The following is a 22,556-nucleotide window of genomic DNA, read 5'->3' as shown; positions in this document are numbered from 1 at the left end:
GGAATTGTTTATGAAGCGTGTGCCAATAAGTTGAAAAAATATAAATAAAACTGAAAAGATTACGATCGCTGGAGAAAGAGAGAGAGAGAGAGAGAGAGAGAGAGAGAGAGAGAGAGAGAGAGAGAGAGAGAGAGAGAGAGAGAGAGAGAGAGAGAGATTGTGTTTCCCAAAGCTCCGTGGAACTGAATATACTGTCCCCAGCTGACAGCTTTGGACTCAAGCCATTTGCACTCTTCCATTGCTAAAATACAGAAAAGCAAGCGTTTAATAAAACCATAATATTTTATAACCATGAATATAACCATTGCGGGAGAAAGAAATATGCATTACGTACGGCTACTATCTCGGCTAGTTCTATAATTTCTACAGTGAAGACATACATTAACATCTAAATATTTTTAATTTACAAAATCTGAATATCGTTAGTGCTCTGGGATAGTAAATTTTCTCTAAATTAAACTTGTTTGCTTCAAAGCATTCTGGTTCATGCACTTCCGCCCACCTGTACCTCAGACTTTCTCATGCACAGTTGCCGCTTTCCAGCACATTAGTGAAACGGATAGAGGTAAAGAGCATAAGAGAAGGGTTTAAAAATACCAAACGATGTCATTTCGTATTTAACGGGAGTGGACCGGCAAGTTAGCTGAAAATCTCGGTCATATGAACAGAAGCTCCAGTGGTGGGTCATCATATGACCGATATCCACGTCAGGAGGCATTTGTCCTCTTTCTGACAAATTTTACCTGACCTAAGAGACGTGTTGACCTCACTGACCTTAATAATGTCCACTTCTATAATCTGAGACACCATAGTTATCTCATAATCTGGTCTTTTGCTAAATTTGAATATCTCTATTGAAGCCTTCACAAACACTTTCTGTGAAGGTTCCTTCAATCCCTTTTACAATCTAAGTTTTGACTTGTAGTAGTTTTATCCATAATGTCTAGGCTAATTGTGTACTACTATTACCTCTACTACTACTAAATTACTACTATTGATTATGACAATCATATTATTTGCTAGATGTCTGGTTTACGAGTAGATTTATCATGTACGACATAACACTGTCTTCCTGTAATATCTGGTCACCTGTGCCGAATGTAAATGTGTTAGAACATAAAGCAGCAGAGGTGACGCAAGGTGATGCTCACCTGAATTATACACATGAGAACTGAGACTTGATGTCGGTGATAACGTTATACATGTAGCTTGAGTTACCTAATTATTATTATTATTATTATTATGTACTGTTTATTCATTATAAACATACTTGATATTACGGAGTACTGTATTATAAATTACTTTGTAAAATAATGCTGCGTAGTACTTGAATTCATTCATTTTTTTCGTCACTTTTGTTTAATATTTAGTACAGTCATTTTTTGTTTACCTGTCCTAGGTACACTTATATTTGCCACATATACCCTTCCCACACTCTTCCCAGCCCCCCACACACTTCCCAGCCACCCACACTTTTCCCAACCCCCTCAATTTTCCCAGCCCCCACACTTTTCGCAGCCCCCCACTTCTCCCAGCCCTCACACTTTTCCCAGCCCCCACACACTTCCCAGCCCCCACACTCTTCCCAGCCCTCACACTTTTCGCAGCCCCCCACTTCTCCCAGCCCTCACACTTTTCCCAGCCCCCACACACTTCCCATCCCCCACACTCTTCCCAGCCCTCACACTTTTCCCAGCCACCCACACTTTTCCCAGCCCTCACACTTTTCGCAGCCCCCCACTTCTCCCAGCCCTCACACTCTTCCCATCCCCCACAATCTTCCCAGCCCCCACACTCTTCCCAGCCCCCACAATCTTCCCAGCCCCCACAGTCTTCCTAGCCCCCACAGTCTTCCCAGCTCCCACACACTTCCCAGCCCCCGCACACTTCCCAGCCACACTCTTCCTAGCCACTCTTCCCAACACCCTCGGCTACACTTATCCTAGCTACCCTCACCCCAGCTCTATCTCCGTCCTAGCAGCAGTCCCAATCCCCCCCACCTCAGCTTCACCCAGCTGGCCAGTATAAATGGTGCTGTCATACGCAGGCGCTGACTTGTGTCACCGGGTAATGAGGTGCTTAAGTCGGTTACAAGCGCTAATTGCCCTAATTGCTGATGGCTGCGGTGACTATCTAAATGACAAACAAGGCTGCTCCCTCGTTAGTAGTCTGTCCGCTTAGGTCTGTGGCGGCGCCCAGGACAGGTCCTGAGGGACGGTCTTGACAGGTCTGCGGGCCCTGATGGCTCCGATCTTACAATCCCTGGCTCCTGTCTACAAGGGTCTCTGTACCAGTACTCGAGTTCCTAGCAGGGGATGCAAGAACCTATGGTTCTAGGGAGGTCCGGTTCAAGGGTTCTAGGGAGGTCTGGATCGAGGGTTCTAGGGAGATCTGGTTTAAGGGTTCTAGGGAGGTCCGGTTCAAGGGTTCTAGGGAGGTCTGGATCGAGGGTTCTAGGGAGATCTGGTTTAAGGGTTCTTGGGAGGTCCGGTTCAAGGGTTCTAGGGAGGTCTGGATCGAGGGTTCTAGGGAGATCTGGTTTAAGGGTTCTAGGGAGGTCCGGTTCAAGGGTTCTAGGGAGGTCTGGATCGAGGGTTCTAGGGAGATCTGGTTTAAGGGTTCTAGGGAGGTCCGGTTCAAGGGTTCTAGGGAGGTCTGGATCGAGGGTTCTAGGGAGATCTGGTTTAAGGGTTCTAGGGAGGTCCGGTTCAAGGGTTCTAGGGAGGTCTGGATCGAGGGTTCTAGGGAGATCTGGTTTAAGGGTTCTAGGGAGGTCCGGTTCAAGGGTTCTAGGGAGGTCTGGATCGAGGGTTCTAGGGAGATCTGGTTTAAGGGTTCTAGGGAGGTCCGGTTCAAGGGCTCTAAAGCTTGTCTGGTCCCGGCAGTCTGAATTATTCAGGTTTGCTCCTTGGGGGTCCCCTTATTTAATCCGGCTCGGTCTTGGAGTCCCCGAGTCTCACCCGGTTGTGAGTCCATGATTATTAACTCAAAAATATATTGAGGGATGTGCGCTTGTGTATGTACACTGTTCTCATTGTTCTAACTTATTCATGATTTTCCTATGTAATATGTTTCCATTATCATCTTGATCCAACGTTCTCTATTATTTCCTGATATAACCTTTGTTCCTTTGCCTGTTCCTACGTGTTCTTCTGGTATACCATATGTTCTAGAGTAGAGAATAGAAAAAAAACATAATTCCGTGACTGGAACAATACACAAATAACCCGCACATACGAGAAAGAAGCTTGTGACACGTTTCTTCTTATATGCGGATCTATACAGTGTTTTGAAGCAGGGGTCCCCAACAGGCGGCCCGCGGGCCGCAAGTGGCTCTTATGGGAAATGGATGCGGCCCTCACATGAAATTATGAATTCACTTTTATATAGGTTCCACACTGCACAGTGACAACAAAACTGTGAGGCCCTCATCATACATTTGACCATCAAATGTGGTCCTCTTGTGTAAGAAGATTGAAGACCACTGTATCTAAAGGTTTATGCTATTCTTTAACATTTAATCTGTTCTGCTCTTTTCTCAGGTCAAAACTTTCGTGGAGGAGAACTTCTATGATCCAGGGAAAGAGTTTGAAACATGGACCCCAGGCGACTGGAATAGCAAGTAAGTATTCTATATGCCAGTTGACTAGTGAATGATTGCGACATGTGTGTGATGGGGTTAACTGTTTCAACACACACTCACACCCTGATTGGCTGACAATTTCAGCACATTTTACGATGCGTTAGCTCTTTCACCACAGTCTGAATTGACAATTATTTCAACACATCCATGATGGGTTAATTGATTCAACACAAATGTTTTGAGTGGATGATTTAGACACATAATTGGTATTTTAACCTCTCTGGCTGGACAATAATTTCATTACATTGTGATTAATTCATTTTAACCCATCTATGACTGGCTGTTCATTTTAGCATTCCTCTGACTAGGTAATAACTTATGCACATTACGACTGGACAATGATTTCAACTCATTCTTTATGATTGGACATTATTTCAACGCATTCTTTATGACTGGACAATGATTTATAATCTTTCTTTATGATTGGTCAATCATTTAATTATATTCTCTCTCATTTACGAATACAGTAATTTATTTTAGCTTATATTAAATGACTAGCAAACAGAGTGAACATAGTCATTGTATTCGCTTGCGCATTTGAGTAAAATCTTAATTGTCTGTCACGTACGTTCAAGGACATGTTTGACTGCTTTAAGTAATGAAATAAGATTTTGTTCGAATTTTAAACCCTGGAGGGTTAGCCACCCAGGATAACTTAAAGGTACTGCGTCATCGAGTGACTGTCTTATTTCCACTGGGGTCCTCAATCTTTTTCCCCAGGGACCTACACAAGTCGACTAACACCCAGGTACCTACTTAATTGCTAGGTGAACGGGGACAGTAGGTGTAACGAAACACGCTCAATGTTTTCACCCTTGCAGGATATCGAACTACGGACACTGATCATTGTATGAAATGAGTGTGTTGCTACAAGGCCACGGGACACCATACCAGGTCACAGGACACCATATTAAGTGATTGATGATATAAACATGTATCTGCTTGCTAGAAATGTATGCATTTAATCGTTTTGGTGAGCACATTACATCGGATACATTCCTTTCCTTGGATCAGATCTTAATGATTTCCATTCTCAAAGAGTTCTGTGACTTGTGGATTTAGCTCTTCCCCATGAATATTTCAATATTTTTCAACCATATTCATCCTGTGGACGGTAGCCGTTAGCTTGTTTTTATCATATCCATCCTGAGGAGCGTAGCAGCTAGTTTGTGTACCCCTATATCCTTCCTGTGGACGGAAGCGACTAGTTTGTGTACCCCCTATATCCTTCTTGTGGACGGAAGCGACTAGTTTGTGTATCCCTATATCCTTCTTGTGGACGGAAGCGACTAGTTTGTGTATCCCTATATCCTTCTTGTGGACGGAAGCGACTAGTTTGTGTATCCCATATCCATCCTATGAACGGTAACTACCAGTTTGTTTGTGGAGGTTATTTACATGTTGGTCAATTATGTAAAATGCAAATTTAGAATGTTCGCTAAGAATATGTGGAATTTTGATAAGATGTTTTGACTTACCATATAGCTTTGTGTACTGTCCATCTCTTCATTCCTCAATGTGTGTCAGGTCCGTCACAGTGCGTTTAACTCTATTATTTCTTCGTGTATAAGTCGTACTGACGGATATTCTTGTAGGCAAACCTATGCCTGCCTACTCTCTGGTGCACCACACCAGAGATTGATCCACAAAGAAGAGTGAGCAGGGAAAATGAGAAAGGTACACAAATAACCCGAAAGGTATCGCACTGTATCATTGAATACAAAAGGGAAGCAAGTAAAGTGATGGGCAGTAAGGATGTATATATAAAGATGGGGAGGACAGCATGATATGTTGAGCTCAACAAGCGTCAGTGTTGAGACCTGTACTGCTCTTCATATATATGAACATACCTAATGAGCAAAAGTCCCGTATTTTAATGTTACAGATGTTGAATTAAAGGGAACAAAAATTAGAGAAGGAATGAAAAGACGTAAGAAACTTGACCAGATGACAAGGATGGTTGGACTAATGGCTACTTGGGTTCAATCCCAGGAAGTGTAAAAATTATGAAAATTACTGAAGGTGAAAGAAGCCAAGTAACAGTTGAAGATTGAGACACTTATATAACATATGGGAATCTTTGTCTCTATCTTCAACTTGTCGGTTTTAAACCATTTATCACCATTTATCACAAGTAACAGTGTTTAGACTGCAAACATGGATCAGAAAATTGGGTAAGCAAAATACCGAGCATATCACTGGTGGCACATATCAAGAGAATAGCGTTAATGATATATGCAGGCTTTTAAAAACGCCTATTAAAATGGTTCAGGATTCTATACACCACATACTGTACCTCAGGCCCATAGTTAAGCATATAGGACCTGATTGGAGCCCACAACTAATAAAACGCAAAATTAAACTTCACGAAAGCTCAAAGAACTGCAGCAAGACTAGTTTCAGAGCTGTGAAGGCCGACCTACCAGGAAAGATTAAAAGAAATGAATCAGTCGACTTTACCGACTGAGAGGATGCTCAGGAAGACTAGTGCAAGTTGTTTTAAAACCGAGAATCATGTTCAAGGGAGCATTGCCGGAATTTTAAGATGCATGTGAGTCGCAGGGATATTAGAAAATGCTCAGGTTGGTCAGAAAGTAAGATGACGTAGGTGAAGATGTGGTGATAAGAAACACCATACACAATTCTAAAGACAGGACTCCGTTAGGCAAAAAAACTTGTTAAACAAGTCTTATGCCGTAAATGCTGGGGTCAGGAGCTAAGGCTCGAACACCCGCAACCACAAAATGGGTGAGGTGCACATTTCTTCCTCCTGCTCTCGTTCTCCACACGTACCAACGTATATACACTATGTCCTCACATAGAATGAAGGAATCCATTAAAAAACAAATAAGTCATTTTTTGTCTTGCCAGTGGGAAGAGAAGCCAGTTTGGCTAGGCTTTCTATTTACGAGACAAGACGATGACGGTACACACGGCGCTTGTTGCAGACGCGAGGCCAGAATCGTAAATGCAGAATTATAGAATTTACCTCCGATATTGCAAATAGTTTCGCCATATACGTACATTTGTGGGTTTGTATCTACTTCTTCGCTGTTTCTTGGGTTGAATCTTATCTCTTGCCCCAACTCTTAAATAAACGTGAACGGATTCGCTCTCTCTCTCCTAGCCTGGTGGAAAATATGCTTCTAAAGCTGCATTTCGATGCTATCTTCTTTACTTTTTCATCCATGTCATTCAACTTTCTGTTTACCTTGAAGCTAAGAAATATTTTTTTTGACACCCATGCTCTTCATTTGCGTTAACTTCTGTCTGCGTCCCCGTCTTGCCGTCTTCTCGCCCGTTGAATATTGTTTCCCTATCAAGTCTTCTTCAGTATCTTATACGTAGTAATTATGTTTTCCTGGTCCTGACTTCTGATGTCAGTTTATTTCCCTTAGCTTCTATACTAGTTTCGTTGCAAATTTGAGTGCTTTCTATGGATTCTTGATAAGCTTTATTGGTGTGTGTGTGTGTGTGTGTGTGTGTGTGTGTGTGTGTGTGTGCGTGTGCGTGCGTGCGTGCGTGCGTGCGTGCGTGCGTGTCGCGCGTGCGGGCACGCACATACGCTCGCTGTATCAGGAAATATTTTAATTAAGGAGACATATTGATGGTCCGGGAAATAGTGTTTGGATGGACGAGCTTCGTGACTGGTGTCCCACTAAATATCATACTGGAAACAAAATAACTTCTCGTATATCTGCGGACAATGGAAAGCTATTGAGGTGACTAAAGCCGAAAACAGAGAGTTGAAGGAGAATTTCGCCATTGTGCACGAACGATTGAATATTAGATTGTTGGAATTTAATAGCTGCAGAACCAAAGGTAAGAAAATCGGGAAAGAATGGCGAAAACTAGATACGGAATGCATTGTTCGGAAAGATTAAATGTCCTAAGAGAAAGTATATCATCAATAATAACAGGAAAAGCATATCATTCAAATAACCGCAGTGACTACTGTGTGCATAGGCAGAATTAAGAACATTCAGTTACCCTAACCGAATCCTTGAGACTCAGATAAACGTATATATAATGCTTGCCAGACCTGTCATAAAGTACACAGGGTCGGTATGAAGCCATCACCTGAACAAACACATCAAAAAACAAGAGATGAGTCCAGACAGTCCGTGTGATATTAGTTCTGCAGTTAAGATGAATGATCATCAAAGAAAGTGTAAAGGAGATTAAATTTTATATTATCTAAACTTTGTAAATATATGGTGAGGAACAACCTAAATTTCTGTCTGTGAATACGCGAGAACAAGTCAAGAGAAGCCAGGCAAGCAGCAATATTTGGCACCACAATACATCATTATTCTCTGGCACGTACGCAGGGGCAACAGCGTCCTTACCTGAAGTCTCCATCATTGGCAATAATGCTGTTTTCCTTCGCGAACGCGTCTTAGCGAAATTGAACACTGGAAATATTTTGTGCTCTAGGTCGTACGGTGGAAGACGGGCAGCAATGTGACCGTCGGAAATTTAATTTGCACTAGTGTATTTCTACGTGTAGGCATCTAGCAATATTTATATGTATATCATTCACTCGATTGCTCTCTTGCCAGAAGCGTTCTGACATCACAGTTGGGATAATCTCCGAAATACAACGTCCTAACCTTTTCAGAGGGCACACTCTCTGAAAAGGACTTAACTCCACTGGCTAATTGATTTCCAGGAATCCCTTCAAAAATGTTACCTTACTTACACCCGAACAGCATTTCAAGTCATAAAAGAACACTTGCCTCTACTCCGATCTAATGCACTCACACAGACCTGTTGGATGTTCAAGCACCTAACACTAAACCACCTGTTCTCCCTTCAACCCTTCCTGAGACGACCCCTATGCCACCTTCTTTCCACCGAAGATTTATATGCCCTTCTAGTCAAACTTATTTTGTCCATCTTCTAAATGTCCAAAACCAACTCAACAACGCCTTGCCAGCTCTGAATTATACTTTGGAAACTCAATACTTTCTTCTAATCTCCAAGCATCGAATTTTCTGCATAATAATTACCCCACACATTGCCTTCAAACACAACATATCCACTGCTTTCTGCCTCTTCATAGCAACATTTAAAGCCCATACTTCATACGCATTTAACAGTGTTAGTTTCTAATTCTGGTGCATTCCTTATTTTTGCCTCCATGAATAAAAGTGAACGCTACGGTATTTACGAGAGGCGTGATATAACATAACGAATCTAATACATTCATTGAAACATCTACAGATGTTTCAATGCACCAAACACTTTCTGTTCTCCCTCGTTAATTCTGTAGTTCACCTCATCTTTCATAGACTCGTCTACCGACAAGTCTACCCCTAAATATTGAAACCCATTGACTTCTTCCATACTCCCTTTTTCCAATCTGATAGCTAGTCTTTCATTACCTATTTTTTTTGTTTCTCAAATCACCTTGCACTTTTCAGTTTGTTTTTAATTTCCTTTTACATACCCTCCCATATTTGTTTACAAAGCTTTGCAACCTCTCTTCAGACTCAATAGAACTGCCGTCTGCAAAAAAAAAAAAAAAAAAAAAAAACTACTGTGACAACTCCCATTTTGTATCAGATTCGTTATGTTGTAATATGCTTCTCGTAAACACCGTAGCGTTCACTTTTTACAACCCTCTTTATATAGTACATGTATATGTTAAACAACAATGGTGACATCATTCATCCCGGTCTGACTACTTTTATTGGAAAATAATCTACCTCTCCTCTAAATATCCTAATCTCGTTATCCATTTAAAAACTCTCTATCGTTTATAATTATCTACCGCCTATTCCATACATTTGTAATATCCGAACGTCTTCCATATTGCTCTCCTTTCCATCCTATTATATGCCTTTTCTAAATCTATAAAGGTAACACAAAGTTTCTTACCTTTATGTAAATATTTTTCACTCAATTTGCTTCAGTGTAAAAAATTGGTCTAGGTATCCCCTACACTTTACGTGCATAAATGGGTTGGGCATACAATATATATTATGCTCAATGTAAAGATATTTTTGTTAATTATTATGAAAGGGTGAATTTTTAAAGCTTGCTGAAGGAGGCAAATGGCTATTGACGCAACATTTACGCCCACTCATATGCTTACACTTTATTCCATAAAAACTTTATTACCAAAAAAATGGCTGTAAGTTGTATACGCATCGGATAAAAGTTACTGTGTTACTGTATACTGCAAGCATGACATAGGGTGCCTCAAGCTGCATGCCTGTCTGTTGCTATTGTCTAACTGTTGTTTGTCAGTCTGTAACTTTTTCCCTATCTTTCCCGGTGACTCTGCCTCTGTATAGAAACCGCCATCCGAATGCCTGTGTTTTAGAATTATCAGCGTTAAGGAACCGAACACCCTCTATGAAAACCATCTTTAGTATACAGTATAGTCTCTGTATTGAACTGGAAAACCCCAATTGGCGAAACGTCTTCATAAAAACACCCATGAGTTGCTCATGTGTCTTATTCATCAGCCTTTCTTGCGGTTGACTTGTTTATCCCTGCTTCACTATTTGCTGTCAATTGTTTGTCACTGTTTACTTATTAATTTCTATGTTGCTATTCTGTTGCTGTTAGTGACGCAGGCAGTCAGTCTAGCCGGGGATTGCTAAGTAGAATGAGGGACCCGGGGAAGTTAACGGGATTGCATGTGAGTAAATGAAGAATGAGCATGTGGTGCAACCGGTGGAGGAGGCTGAGAGAGGGATAGGGGGGCGTTGTGGGTGGAGGATGGGGAGGCAGCTTGTGAGGTGTGGGGATCAGATGGGAAGGAGAGAGGGGTGGAGGGCAGTAGATGGGAGGAGTGGAGGGCAGCAACAAGAAGAATGCAGAGTGGTAATGGGGTAATGGGGAGGATGCCTAAAGCAGGAGGGGCTGGGGTGGTCTCACAAGACTTGTGCATCCGGGAGCATCCGTCATCCTGAGAGCTTACACCCATCCTGTCTCGTCCTCATCCTCCTCCTCCTTAATCCTCCTCCTTGTCGTTATAATCCTTCTCTTAATTCTCCCTTTCCTCATAATCCTCTTTCTCAATCTTCCTCTTAATATTCCACTACTTCTTATACTTTTCTCCTTATGCTTTTCTCATTATATTTTCTCATTATACTTTTCTCATCAACTTATCCTATTTTCCATATCCTTTTCTCCTTATCCTTTTCTCTTTATTCTCTCCTTATCCTTCTCCTGCTCATTGTCTTACTTCTTCCCTGCTCCTCAATAAAAACACACCTACTATCACTATAATAAAAAATAACCACGAGTATTTTGGTCTTTGCATGATCAGAAAGGTATCCCCATACTGCATAACCCCAAACCCCCATATCTCAATGCATGCGATAAAAATAGTGCAGAGTGCATGATAAATTTATAATGCAGTTAATATTAGTACTAAAGATTTGAAGAGAATCATATGAGGCATTCACAGATTATCATATGGAAAGTAATCTTTCTCTTTCTTCAAGTAAAAGAAATGGCAAATTAGGACATTCAAAGCTAATTGAAACCATCCACTAAATGCATGTTTTGACGTCAGAGAGATCAATATTCAAAAGTACAAAAACACATTAACTTAAGCTGCTCTTATGTCGCTGTTGGATGATGATGGTGTTGGATGATGATGGTGTTGGATGATGATGGTGTTGGATGATGATGGTGTTGGATGATGATGGTGTTGGATGATGTTGGATGATGATGGTGTTGGATGATGATGGTGTTGGATGATGATGGTGATGGATGGTTGAAACCAGCCGGATGAGGCTCTCAGAAATTATTGCTTTACAACTAACATCTAAATTTTCCCAGCTTTCCTTTAAAATAAATAAATTGAGACCTACACTACATTTTCTTTTTCAATGGTTTCAAGGGTCTCCAGATATTATCACAGAAAAATTGATTATGTGTTATCCTTGTTTCAATCAATATAAAGTAAAAATCTCACTTATTCTGATCAGATGAGACATTCTAGCCGTATATCATGGAAATTTAATTGCTTAAAAAACGGACATTGAAACTTCCACAACTTAAAAAAAAAGGGGAAATCTTACTCGGAGGAAAACACTTCAGTACTAAAAGTTTGAAGTAGATCCGAAGATACATTCTCTAGTTATTGCACAGAATGCATTAATCTCAACTTTATTAACTGTTACTAAAAAAAAATTGGGCGCGCACAGTCTAAATTCACACTCAAAAAAGATTCATCCATATCACAAGATGCATCAGCTGTCATAAACTGACGACGTTCACTTTTTCATTTTCTTTAGTTATTACTTGTAAACTAATTTAGTTAATAAAATTTGGAACTTAGAATTTATCATGCTCCTAGTGAAAGCAAAGCTTTATAAAAATAAAGTCTATTAACACAGTTCATTTTCCAGTAATTGCTCTAAATTCAATTATTTCAAATTTTAAAATTTGCAATTATTCAGCCGAATACTCCGAACTCCTTTAAAAAAAATTACTTTTCCATTTTTTTAACTGACTGATAAAATAAAAATTTATATTTTTAGTTTAGGTTAGATGAGGTCAAAAGTTTATATTTTTGACGTTATCTAACCTAAACTAACGGAATTTTTGTCGACTAAATTTCAAATTAACGCCTAAACAGTCTTATGGAATACACCTTTGCCAATAATTACAAGCCGATACTACGAAGCATTTCTTAGTTGTTAAATGGATATTAATATTCCTGTTTAATAAAATTGAGGAACTGGGCCTTATGCAGCCCTATAAGAACTCATTTTTTCTTTTTGATAAATATATCAGGGCTGAAAATTTGGAGTCGATCAGAAGAGGTATTCTTCAGTTGCCTCATAAATTCCAACGATTTTGAAGTTTTATCAACTAATTTGGTATATTGACAAATTTGCCTGGACACAAACTAAATTGGTGCAATCATGGCCTCTTGATACATCATCTATTAAATTTTGAAGTAGTTCAAAAAGTGGAAGATTCAGATATATTTATCGTGAATTAACGGGAATAAAAAAATCACAGTATTTTATACATAAAATTGACAAACGTACACATAAGCAATTGAATTTCACTCTCTGTAATTTTCGAATTAGGAAACTTTCTTTTTTTTCGAACATTGGAAGTCGAGCTTCCGAAGATTTTGAAAGTTACTGGAGATTTTTCGGGACGCTGGGATTAGGCCATACAACTTCGGCCACAGACCACTTGCACATACCAACTTTAACCGGAATTTTGGCCTAGTTACGGTACACCATCATTGAAAATTTGAAGCACATCGGAAGGGGCCTTCTCGCGTTCAGAGAGAAATAAAATTGAAATCTTTGAGAGAAAAAAATCCAGCACACGCTTATAGGTTCCCCTTCTGGAATACCTAATTAAAGAACAACATTAAAAACACCTTTGTCTTCCTTATTCTTTTTCTTCATATTCTTTCTATTCTTCTTGCAGTTAATAACAATACTAAGAGTTAATAATAGACGTCTGGTTTAATGGTCACAATCTGGGCGTCAGTCAGTCTTGGAGAATTTAATTAAGTATTCGTTTTGTTCAGCGCCATGGATTCCGTAGCGGCGGCCTCAGCAACTACATTTCACACTCAAATATTAATTTAGAAAGTTTGATATACTGAGCCGGTGTGCCCTTTTGTTGATGAAATTCTGTTTGGCTGCACCAGGAGCCGCGCCACCAGAAGCACTACCATTAGGAACGTTACCATTAGGAACGCTACCATTAGGAACACTACCATTAGGAACACCATCACAGGAACACTATCAAAAGGGTTTGTGTAAAAAAGGAGCATTACTGCCACGAGGACCACCACTGCAACTAAGAGCATCAACAGGACACACTATATACAGTAGCTCTTACAAAAGTGCAACTTTATGAATGAGTAATTGGGAGGGGAGGGAGGGGATAGGGGCGTGCGATGCTGATCTGCATTGGTGTTGGGGTCCTTGGATAATGGAGGGGGACGGCGCCGGGGTGTGAGGGGTCCATGGAGAGTGAGGGTCCTGGGGTGAGAGAGGGTCTTGAAGGATGGGGGTCCTGTGGCGTTTTTGTGGTGTCTCCGGAAAGCTTTATGAGAAGAGTTGGTTGTGATGAGGATGATCCTCTGACCGCGGGTTCAATCCCGCCCGTGGTATGGTTTGTTTGCAATCGTGTCATTACGAATTCGTGAGTCAGGATGATCCTTTTGAGAAAGTGAAACTTCGAATGAGTTACCAGTTGTCAAAGCCACCTGTCGATTTAAAATTGACTGTGTGTGTGTGTGTGTGTGTGTGTGTGTGTGTGTGTGTGTGTGTGTGTGTCTGTGTGTGTGTCTGTATCTGTGTACTTAGATTCGTTTGCGGGGTTTGAAACTTAGCTCTGGCCCCTTCCCCTCTCCTTAACTATTTTGATCGCCATCACTGCTCTTGGGGCTTATATTTTTCTTGAAGGTGTGTGTTGAGTTTGCCTCATTCAAGTTATTTTCCCTTTTCAGTCACTCTGTGACTAAAATACTTCCTTACATCCCTGTAGCTTATCTGCTTTTTCAGCTTCCACCTGCGTTCCCTTGATCCTGGCCCTCTTCATTCAAATTTTGTGTTCCTGTCTGCTCTATCATCTCCTCTTAAGATTTTGTACATAGTAATAATGTCCTTCCCTTGTTCAGTTCCTTCACCCCTCTCCTTATAAAGTATTCTTCTGTTCTGGTATTAGCGTGGTTGTAAACCTTTGATTTCCTACATGGCTAGTGCCAGAACATACTCCACGTGCTTGACCAGGTACGAGGTACATTCCGCGGCCACGTACTCATTCAGTTTCCTGAATGAGTAATCTTTCATTAGCCGCTGCCGTTATATGGTTTATGTGCTAGGTGATATATTAAAATCCAGGTCCTCTTCACTCCGATATTTGCTCTCACCCATGCTGTAGTCTGTGCCCAATCTGTCCTTTCTCCGAAATGCATGACTTTAAACGGGCTTACGGTAAATTCGAGAAGCCACCTATTTGACATCGTATGTAGTCTGTTTAGGCCTTTTCGGAGTTTATAACTGTCCTTTCTTGTTCTTAATCTCATTAGTTTTACATCGTCAACAGTGACACATGGGACTCTATCCTTTCTGGTAGGTCAATCATGCACATTAGAAACAGTAATGGTCCTAACACTAATCCTTGCGGAACCCCAATATTTTCTGTCCCATTCTGATGTCTCATTCCTTACAGTTACTCTTCCTTCACCATTTAACTGGTACTTGGCCACTGTAGCGCTCTGCCATTTAACCCTGCTAGATCTTCTAATTACTGTACTAATATCTTGTGTAGTTCTTGTTTTTACTGTTTTTCTTGTTTTAATTCTGTGACTCGCAGAATTCCAGCAAATTCGTAAGGCAGGAGTTTTCCCTCAGTAAGTCCATGCTGATTTTCTGTAAATAACCTTTTTTTTTCCGTGTCCCAATATCCTTTTACTTATTCTCTTTTCGAGACCTTCTGACAGTATGTTAGAGATGCTGGCCTGTACATAATATACACCTGGAAGATCCTGGAGGGATTCGTTCCAAACCTGAACACCGAAATCACTCCGCATTATTTTACGAGACTTGGCAGACAGTGCAGAATACCTCATTTTAAAAGCAGAGGCGCGACGAATAGAGTAAGAGAGAGAATCCCATGAGTGTCAAAGGTTCCCTACTCTTCAACGCCCTCCCTCCATGCATACGGGGAATTACCAACAAACCTCTGGCGGTCTTTAAGAAGGTACTGGACAAGTTTCTTAAATCAGTGCCTGACAGGCCGGGCAATGGTTCTACACTGAACTGCATGTGGCCAGCAGTAACAGCCTGGTTGATCAGGCTTTGATCCTCCAGGAGACCTGGTCTGGGACCGGACCGCGGGAGCATTGACCCCCGGAAACGTTTTTCAGGTTAGTAATTTAGGGTCTCTTGGCTGTCACTTTTATATATGGGGAACTATGATATTTTTTTTTTTATTTTTCAATTTTCTGGCAGCTGTCCTGATAGGAGAGATCGGTTCAATATTTTTGTTATTACTTCACATATATATATTTTGCTCCCTCTCTCATCGATTTTGTTACAGCTCATGTAGTAGTAAACCACAGAACGGGTGGGGTTTGAACCCATGGTAAGCCAGTGCATAAGCCACTCGAGTGGCTTATACACTGGCCTAGAGTTTTAGGGTTCACTTCCCATGGGTTGAAATGCCACCCATTTTGTGATTTGTTTCCAGTTGTGTTATTAACGATTTCATGATGCTCTCCGGCACCCGTTTATCTGATCTGAATACAGCACCTTCCGGAGTGGAGGCCTGCCACTTCTGTGAGGTGGAGGCCTGCCACTTCTGTGAGGTGGAGGCCTGCCACTTCTGTGAGGTGGAGGCCTGCCACTTCTGTGAGGTGGAGGCCTGCCACTTCTGTGAGGTGGAGGCCTGCCACTTCTGTGAGGTGGAGGCCTGCCACTTCTGTGAGGTGGAGGCCTGCCACTTCTGTGAGGTGGAGGCCTGCCACTTCTGTGAGGTGGAGGCCTGCCACTTCTGTGAGGTGGAGGCCTGCCACTTCTGTGAGGTGGAGGCCTGCCACTTCTGTGAGGTGGAGGCCTGCCACTTCTGTGAGGTGGAGGCCTGCCACTTCTGTGAGGTGGAGGCTTGCCACTTCTGTGAGGTGGAGGCTTGCCACTTCTGTGAGGTGGAGGCTTGCCACTTCTGTGAGGTGGAGGCTTGCCACTTCTGTGAGGTGGAGGCCTGCCACTTCTGTGAGGTGGAGGCTTGCCACTTCTGTGAGGTGGAGGCTTGCCACTTCTGTGAGGTGGAGGCCTGCCACTTCTGTGAGGTGGAGGCCTGCCACTTCTGTGAGGTGGAGGCTTGCCACTTCTGTGAGGTGGAGGCTTGCCACTTCTGTGAGGTGGAGGCTTGCCACTTCTGTGAGGTGGAGGCCTGCCACTTCTGTGAGGTGGAGGCCTGCCACTTCTGTGAGGTGGAGGCCTGCCACTTCTGTGAGGTGGAGGCCTGCCACTTCTGTGAGGTGGAGGCCTGCCACTTCTGTGAGGTGGAGGCCTGCCACTTCTGTGAGGTGGAGGCCTGCCACTTCTGTGAGGTGGAGGCCTGCCACTTCTGTGAGGTGGAGGCCTGCCACTTCTGTGAGGTGGAGGCCTGCCACTTCTGTGAGGTGGAGGCTTGCCACTTCTGTGAGGTGGAGGCCTGCCACTTCTGTGAGGTGGAGGCCTGCCACTTCTGTGAAGTGGAGGCTTGTCATTTCTGTGAAGTGGAGGTTTGTCACTACTTTGAAGTGTAGGTTTGTCACTTCTGTGAGGTGGAGAACTGCCACTTCTGCGAGGCGGAGGTCTGCCACTCCTGCGAAGTAGAAAACTGCCACTTCTCTGAATCTTTTGCTAAGCACTTGCCCTGCCTCTGTCATTCTCCATTAGTGTCCCTCAGTCCTATCACTTACTCCTCAGTCACGCCTTTTATGTGGTTGCGGATATTTCAGCTGATGCTCTGTCACTTTCAAACTGCCCTTCATCTCCTCTTCTTATTCTTGCATATTCGTTTCTTGTTCTTCTGCCTCATTCTCGGTTTTCTGTATTTTGATTCTCTATTTTTTAAAATTCTTGTTTCTTTCCTTTGGCTTCTCTACATTATTGATTAAACCATCGACTCTGATCAACCTGCTTCTTTTCTTCTTGGTAAGTATAACTTTGTCCTTTACCTCTTGGCACTATGACTTCATTATGACTAACGAAGTCGTAATAATACGATTGCAAACAAGCTACGGCACAGGTGGGGTTAGAACTCATGGTATGTGAGTCGTAAAATTCCAGGCCAGTGTGTAAGCCACTGGGCCAGCTGGCTACAATAAGATTCATCCAGCTAGGTATACTTATACACCTTAGGGAGGTTAGCATGGGCCCTACAGATGAACCTGTGGTCACAACGGTGGCCCATGCTAACCTCCCTATGGTGTATAAATATACCTAGTTAGATGAATCTTATCGTAGCCAGCTGGCCCAGTGGTTTATGCACTGGCGTGGAGTTTTACAACTCATGTGCCATGAGTTCTAACCCCATCCATACCGTGGTTTGACGCTATTACCTCCATTATTTCTTTTATAGTTGTGCCTTCCAGTTTCCATTCCCATTCTACTTCGCTCAGAAAAAAAAATTCTAATGTCATCATATTAATCTTTACTGTAGTCCCATTATCTGATTCTCATTTCCTCTCTTTCTCCATACCCCATTCTACCAGGTACTCAAAGCCTGGTATCACATGATCGCTTCTCCAATTGGTTCCCCATAATTTCCATGTTGCATTTGGTGTGTTTATGTTAGCGTATACTCATCACTTTTTGATTACAGAGGTTCAGTCTCAGCTCCTGGAACCGCATTGCTGACCGTTGACAGCTTCTGTGACATGTCATTTCCCTCTAGTTATCCCTTTGTACACCCGTTTCTCTCCTCTCGAACAGTCTGTCCTTTACCGCAGAGTTATATGCGTATTTTGAATGTTTTGTAATGCCTGGTCCTTCTGTATACGCACACTATTAAGATGCGCGCGCGCACACACACACACACACACACACACACACACACACACACACACACACACACACACACACACACACACACACACACACACACACACACACAAAGGAAACAGAAACGAGGCACTAAACTACAGACCTGTGTCTCTGACATGTATTGTGTGCAAAGTCATGGAGATTATCAGGAGGAGAGTGGTCGAACACCTGGAAAGGAACAAGATTATAAATGAAAACCAGCATGGGTTCATGGAAGGCAAATCTTGTATCACAAACCTCCTGGAGTTTTATGGCAAGGTAACAGAAGTAAGACACGAGAGAGAGGGGTGGGTAGATTGCGTTTTCCTAGACTGCAGGAAGGCCTTTGACACAGTTCCCCACAAGAGATTAGTGCAGAAGCTGGAGGATCAGGCACACGTAAAAGGAAGGCACTGCAATGGATAAGGGAATACCTGACAGGGAGGCAGCAACGAGTCATGGTACGTGAAGAGGTATCACAGTGGGCGCCTGTTACGAGCGGGGTCCCACAGGGGTCAGTTCTAGGACCAGTGCTATTTTTGATATATGTGAACGACATGATGGAAGGAATAGACTCTGAAGTGTCCCTGTTCGCAGATGACGTGAAGTTGATGAGAAGAATTAAATCGGACGAGGATGAGGCAGGACTGCAAAGAGACCTGGAGAGGCTGGACATGTGGTCCAGTAACTGGCTTCTCGAATTCAATCCAGCCAAATGCAAAGTCATGAAGATTGGGAGGGGCAAAGAAGACCGCAGACAGAGTATAGGCTAGGTGGACAAAGACTACAGACCTCACTCAGGGAGAAAGACCTTGGGGTGACCAAAACACCGAGCACATCACCGGAGGCACACATCAACCAAATAACCGCTGCAGCATACGGGCGCCTGGCAAACCTGAGAATAGCGTTCCGATACCTTAATAAGGAATCGTTCAAGACACTGTACACTGTGTATGTTAGGCCCATACTGGAGTATGCAGCACCAGTCTGGAACCCACACCTGGTCAAGCACGTCAAGAAGTTAGAGAAAGTACAAAGGTTTGCAACAAGGCTAGTCCCAGAGCTCAAGGGAATGTCGTACGAGGAAAGGTTAAGGGAAATCGGACTGACGACACTGGAGGACAGAAGGGTCAGGGGAGACATGATAACGACATACAAGATACTGCGGGGAATAGACAAGGTGGACAGAGATAGGATGTTCCAGAGAGGGGACACAGGGACAAGGGGTCACAACTGGAAGCTGAAGACTCAGACGAGTCACAGGGACGTTAGGAAGTATTTCTTCAGTCATAGAGTTGTCAGCAAGTGGAATAGCCTAGCAAGTGAAGTAGTGGAGGCAGGAACCATACATAGTTTTAAGAAGAGGTATGACAAAGCTCAGGAAGCAGAGAGAGAGAGGATCCAGTAGCGATCAGTGAAGAGGCGGGGCCAGGAGCTGAGTCTCGACCCCTGCAACCACAATTAGGTGAGTACAATTAGGTGAGTACACACAGATGTGTGGGGATGTTTGGAGATCCTAATGGGAAACGGTAATTCTCTCATAAAGTACATCTGATTAATGAGCGTGTTTACGTTGGATTTGCAACCATAAAAATATCCCAGTCTGTCACCCATCAGTCAGTCATTCAACAATATTTTCATTACTTATGCAAGCTCTCGTGAAAAACCATAACTAATTTTTTTAGTAAATGAAGGCAAACTCAATGTACTGTGTTTAACAAGCTGCAGAATTAGTTCTTATACAGACAATGTTTCGCTCTCTGTAGAATCTTATCAAGCTTGGTTTCTGCCTGTATGTTTGCTGGTACTACGCGGTTTGACTCGCCACGGCGAGTGTTATGATTTCGTGAGCCAAGATGGCGGCTTTGAAGGGACTTGAACTAGAGTACGCCACAGCCACGCTAGTGTGGGATTCGTTTATAAAAATCTTCAATTGTGGTCAAGAGTTGGCCCATGCTAATCTCCCTGTGGTGTATAGAAATATACCTATTAAAATGAATCCTATTATTGCCAGCTGGCCGAGTGGTTAACGCACTGGCTTGTGGGTTTTAGGACTCGCCATGGGTTCAATTCCCACCCGTTCCATGATTTTCTACGCAGTTTCTTGCAAATATAGTTTCTCGGTTTTCCCTTGAGTATCACCAGCTGGTAGAGTCAGGCTCAGCACTTAAGCTTTAGGTTTGGCTTATGTAACTGGCTTGGTGTTCCTCAAGAGGAGTGTTAATGGTCCCTTGGCAGTTATCCGAGAAGAGTCCAAATGCCCACATGAACGGAACTGAACATTACTTGGACGTGCGGTAATCGAACTGTGTGTCTGCTAATTTGCCACTTTCAAGAAGGAAATGTTCAGATATTTGTATGAACACTATGCGACTTGTTGGTTTTAGCAATGTTAGTGAAGTGCGTGTTGACGTAGAAAAAAACATCTTTAGGATTACGTAAAACTAGGGCTGATAAAGCCTTATTTAGGGCAAAACAACCAAATTAAAAAAAAAAAACTTTTTTTGCTTAATCCGTCTTTCTGAAGCTACAACCATTAGTTTCTTGCATACGTATTTACGTTAATATCTTGATATACTCTATTCAAAATAGTTTACATTATATTGTGTAAAAATTTGATCTATTAAAGCATACCATAGCACCAATAAATGTAATAATACATAAAGGTTATAGAAGCTTTTGAAGTGCGCATAAAACACTGATAAAAAAAAAAAAATATTTTGAGTGTGTCAGTATTGCACATTTGACGGTCATGATTAGAGTGGTATACTTTCAGTGATGGGGATGGGATGATCTGGTACGCGTGCTTTATATTCCTAGATGTGGAGAATTAATAACCCAGGATAAGCCATCAAAGACAGTGAGCATGGAATCCTTCCACTCAGTGCGACTTACACCCGACGACTCTCAGGTACCGATTTACTAAAGCTGAACAGAAACAGCAGCAGACGACGACCTGCCCACATGTTTCACACTGTGAAAATTCAACACATGTGCAACATCTGGATATCTTTAATGTAGACGTTTCGCCATCCAGTGGCTTTATCAGTACAAATTCTAGGACATAATTTGAAGACAGTAGAACTATATAAAGAAGATGAGGTAATCAGTCCCTCAGCCTTGGAGTTGGTGTGAAGAGCATCATAGTCTTCACGACCACGGTGCTCTTCACACCAACTCCAAGGCTGAATGACTGATTAACTCGTCTTTTGTATATAGTTCTACTGTCTGCAAATTTATACTGATAAAGCCACTGGATGGCGAAACGTCTACATTAAAGATACCCAGTTATAGCATATGTGTATAATTTTCATCTTGTCGGAATTGTATACCATTCATGTACAACATGTTTCACACTAACCGGAATTGGAACCCTGGACGTGAATCAAGTTGACTGCTCTAACTCCTGAGCTGTTGCATCCAGCATTGTTACCCAGACTGTTTCCGTGCCTGAGGAAGCTCTAGGAAAGTAATCTGATTGCTTTCTCTCCATAGACATCGTTACCAGAAATTTCTTCTCGTGTATAGTATCGGAAAGGTTAACTTCCTTCAGTAATTTTGGATATTCTGCTGTATTTACTTTAGCTTCTTAATCGTTGAGAGTGTCGTCATCAGGCAAAGACCAGCGTCCGGAGACATTTTCTTGTCTCCTGTCGAACAAATCGCCATCACCTAAGTAAACAATGAAATCTGCAGGCCATTGCGCTTTCTCTCTCTCTCTTTCTCTTTTTTTTTACACAGGGTTTGACAAGGTTAAGGATCCCTTGCTTAATTAACAGGCTATTTACAGGTTAAGGATTCCTTACTTTATTGACAAGCTAAGAGCTGTTACCTACATCAGCTCATTTGAAAGCATTTTTATTGTTATGAGACATACAAGTATTTTTATTGTTATGAAAAATACAAGTATTTTTATTGTTATGAAAAATACAAGTATTTTTATTGTTATGAAAAATACAAGTATTTTTATTATCTCTCTCTCTCTCTCTCCCTATATCTTACCCTATACATTCCTCTTCCATCTCACATTATCGTCCTCTTTACCCTTCTCTCCTTTCACGCGCTTCTTCCGCTTCTCTCCTCAGGCTTATCACCAGCCTCTTCCTTTCCCCCTCTTCCCTCTCTCTGTTTTCCCCTCTCTTTAATTATGTATCCCCTCTTTTTGTCCTCACTTTCTCTCATTGTTTCCTCTCTCTCCCATCTCCAGCAGTCTCCTTCATCTTCACTTATAAGTTTCCGCTTACCTGGAGGGTATTCCGGGGGTCAACGCCCCCACAACCAGTCCTTGACTAGGCCTCCCGGTGAATCAGGGCCTGATCAACCACGCTGTTACTGCTGGCCTTACGTAGTCCAACGTACGAACCACAGCCCGGCTGATCGGGTACTAACTTTAG

General features: G+C 42.3%; 1 protein-coding gene across 3 annotated transcripts in view; it reads left to right on the top strand.

Annotated features, from left to right (window-relative positions):
* The window catches only part of LOC128693782 (trehalase), a 215,551-nt gene that overhangs the window by 86,478 nt on the left and 106,517 nt on the right, over nucleotides 1–22,556 (top strand). For all 3 annotated transcript variants that reach the window (XM_070091168.1, XM_070091169.1, XM_070091170.1), the window contains exon 4: nucleotides 3,543–3,622. In XM_070091168.1, the coding sequence (XP_069947269.1) occupies nucleotides 3,543–3,622 (80 nt within the window). The remainder of the gene's footprint in view (nucleotides 1–3,542; nucleotides 3,623–22,556) is intronic.

This window comes from Cherax quadricarinatus, chromosome 34 (genome assembly GCF_038502225.1).
Source record: "Cherax quadricarinatus isolate ZL_2023a chromosome 34, ASM3850222v1, whole genome shotgun sequence".
In the NCBI taxonomy this organism is placed as follows: domain Eukaryota; kingdom Metazoa; phylum Arthropoda; class Malacostraca; order Decapoda; family Parastacidae; genus Cherax; species Cherax quadricarinatus.
This window is presented reverse-complemented; position numbering and strand designations above follow the sequence as displayed.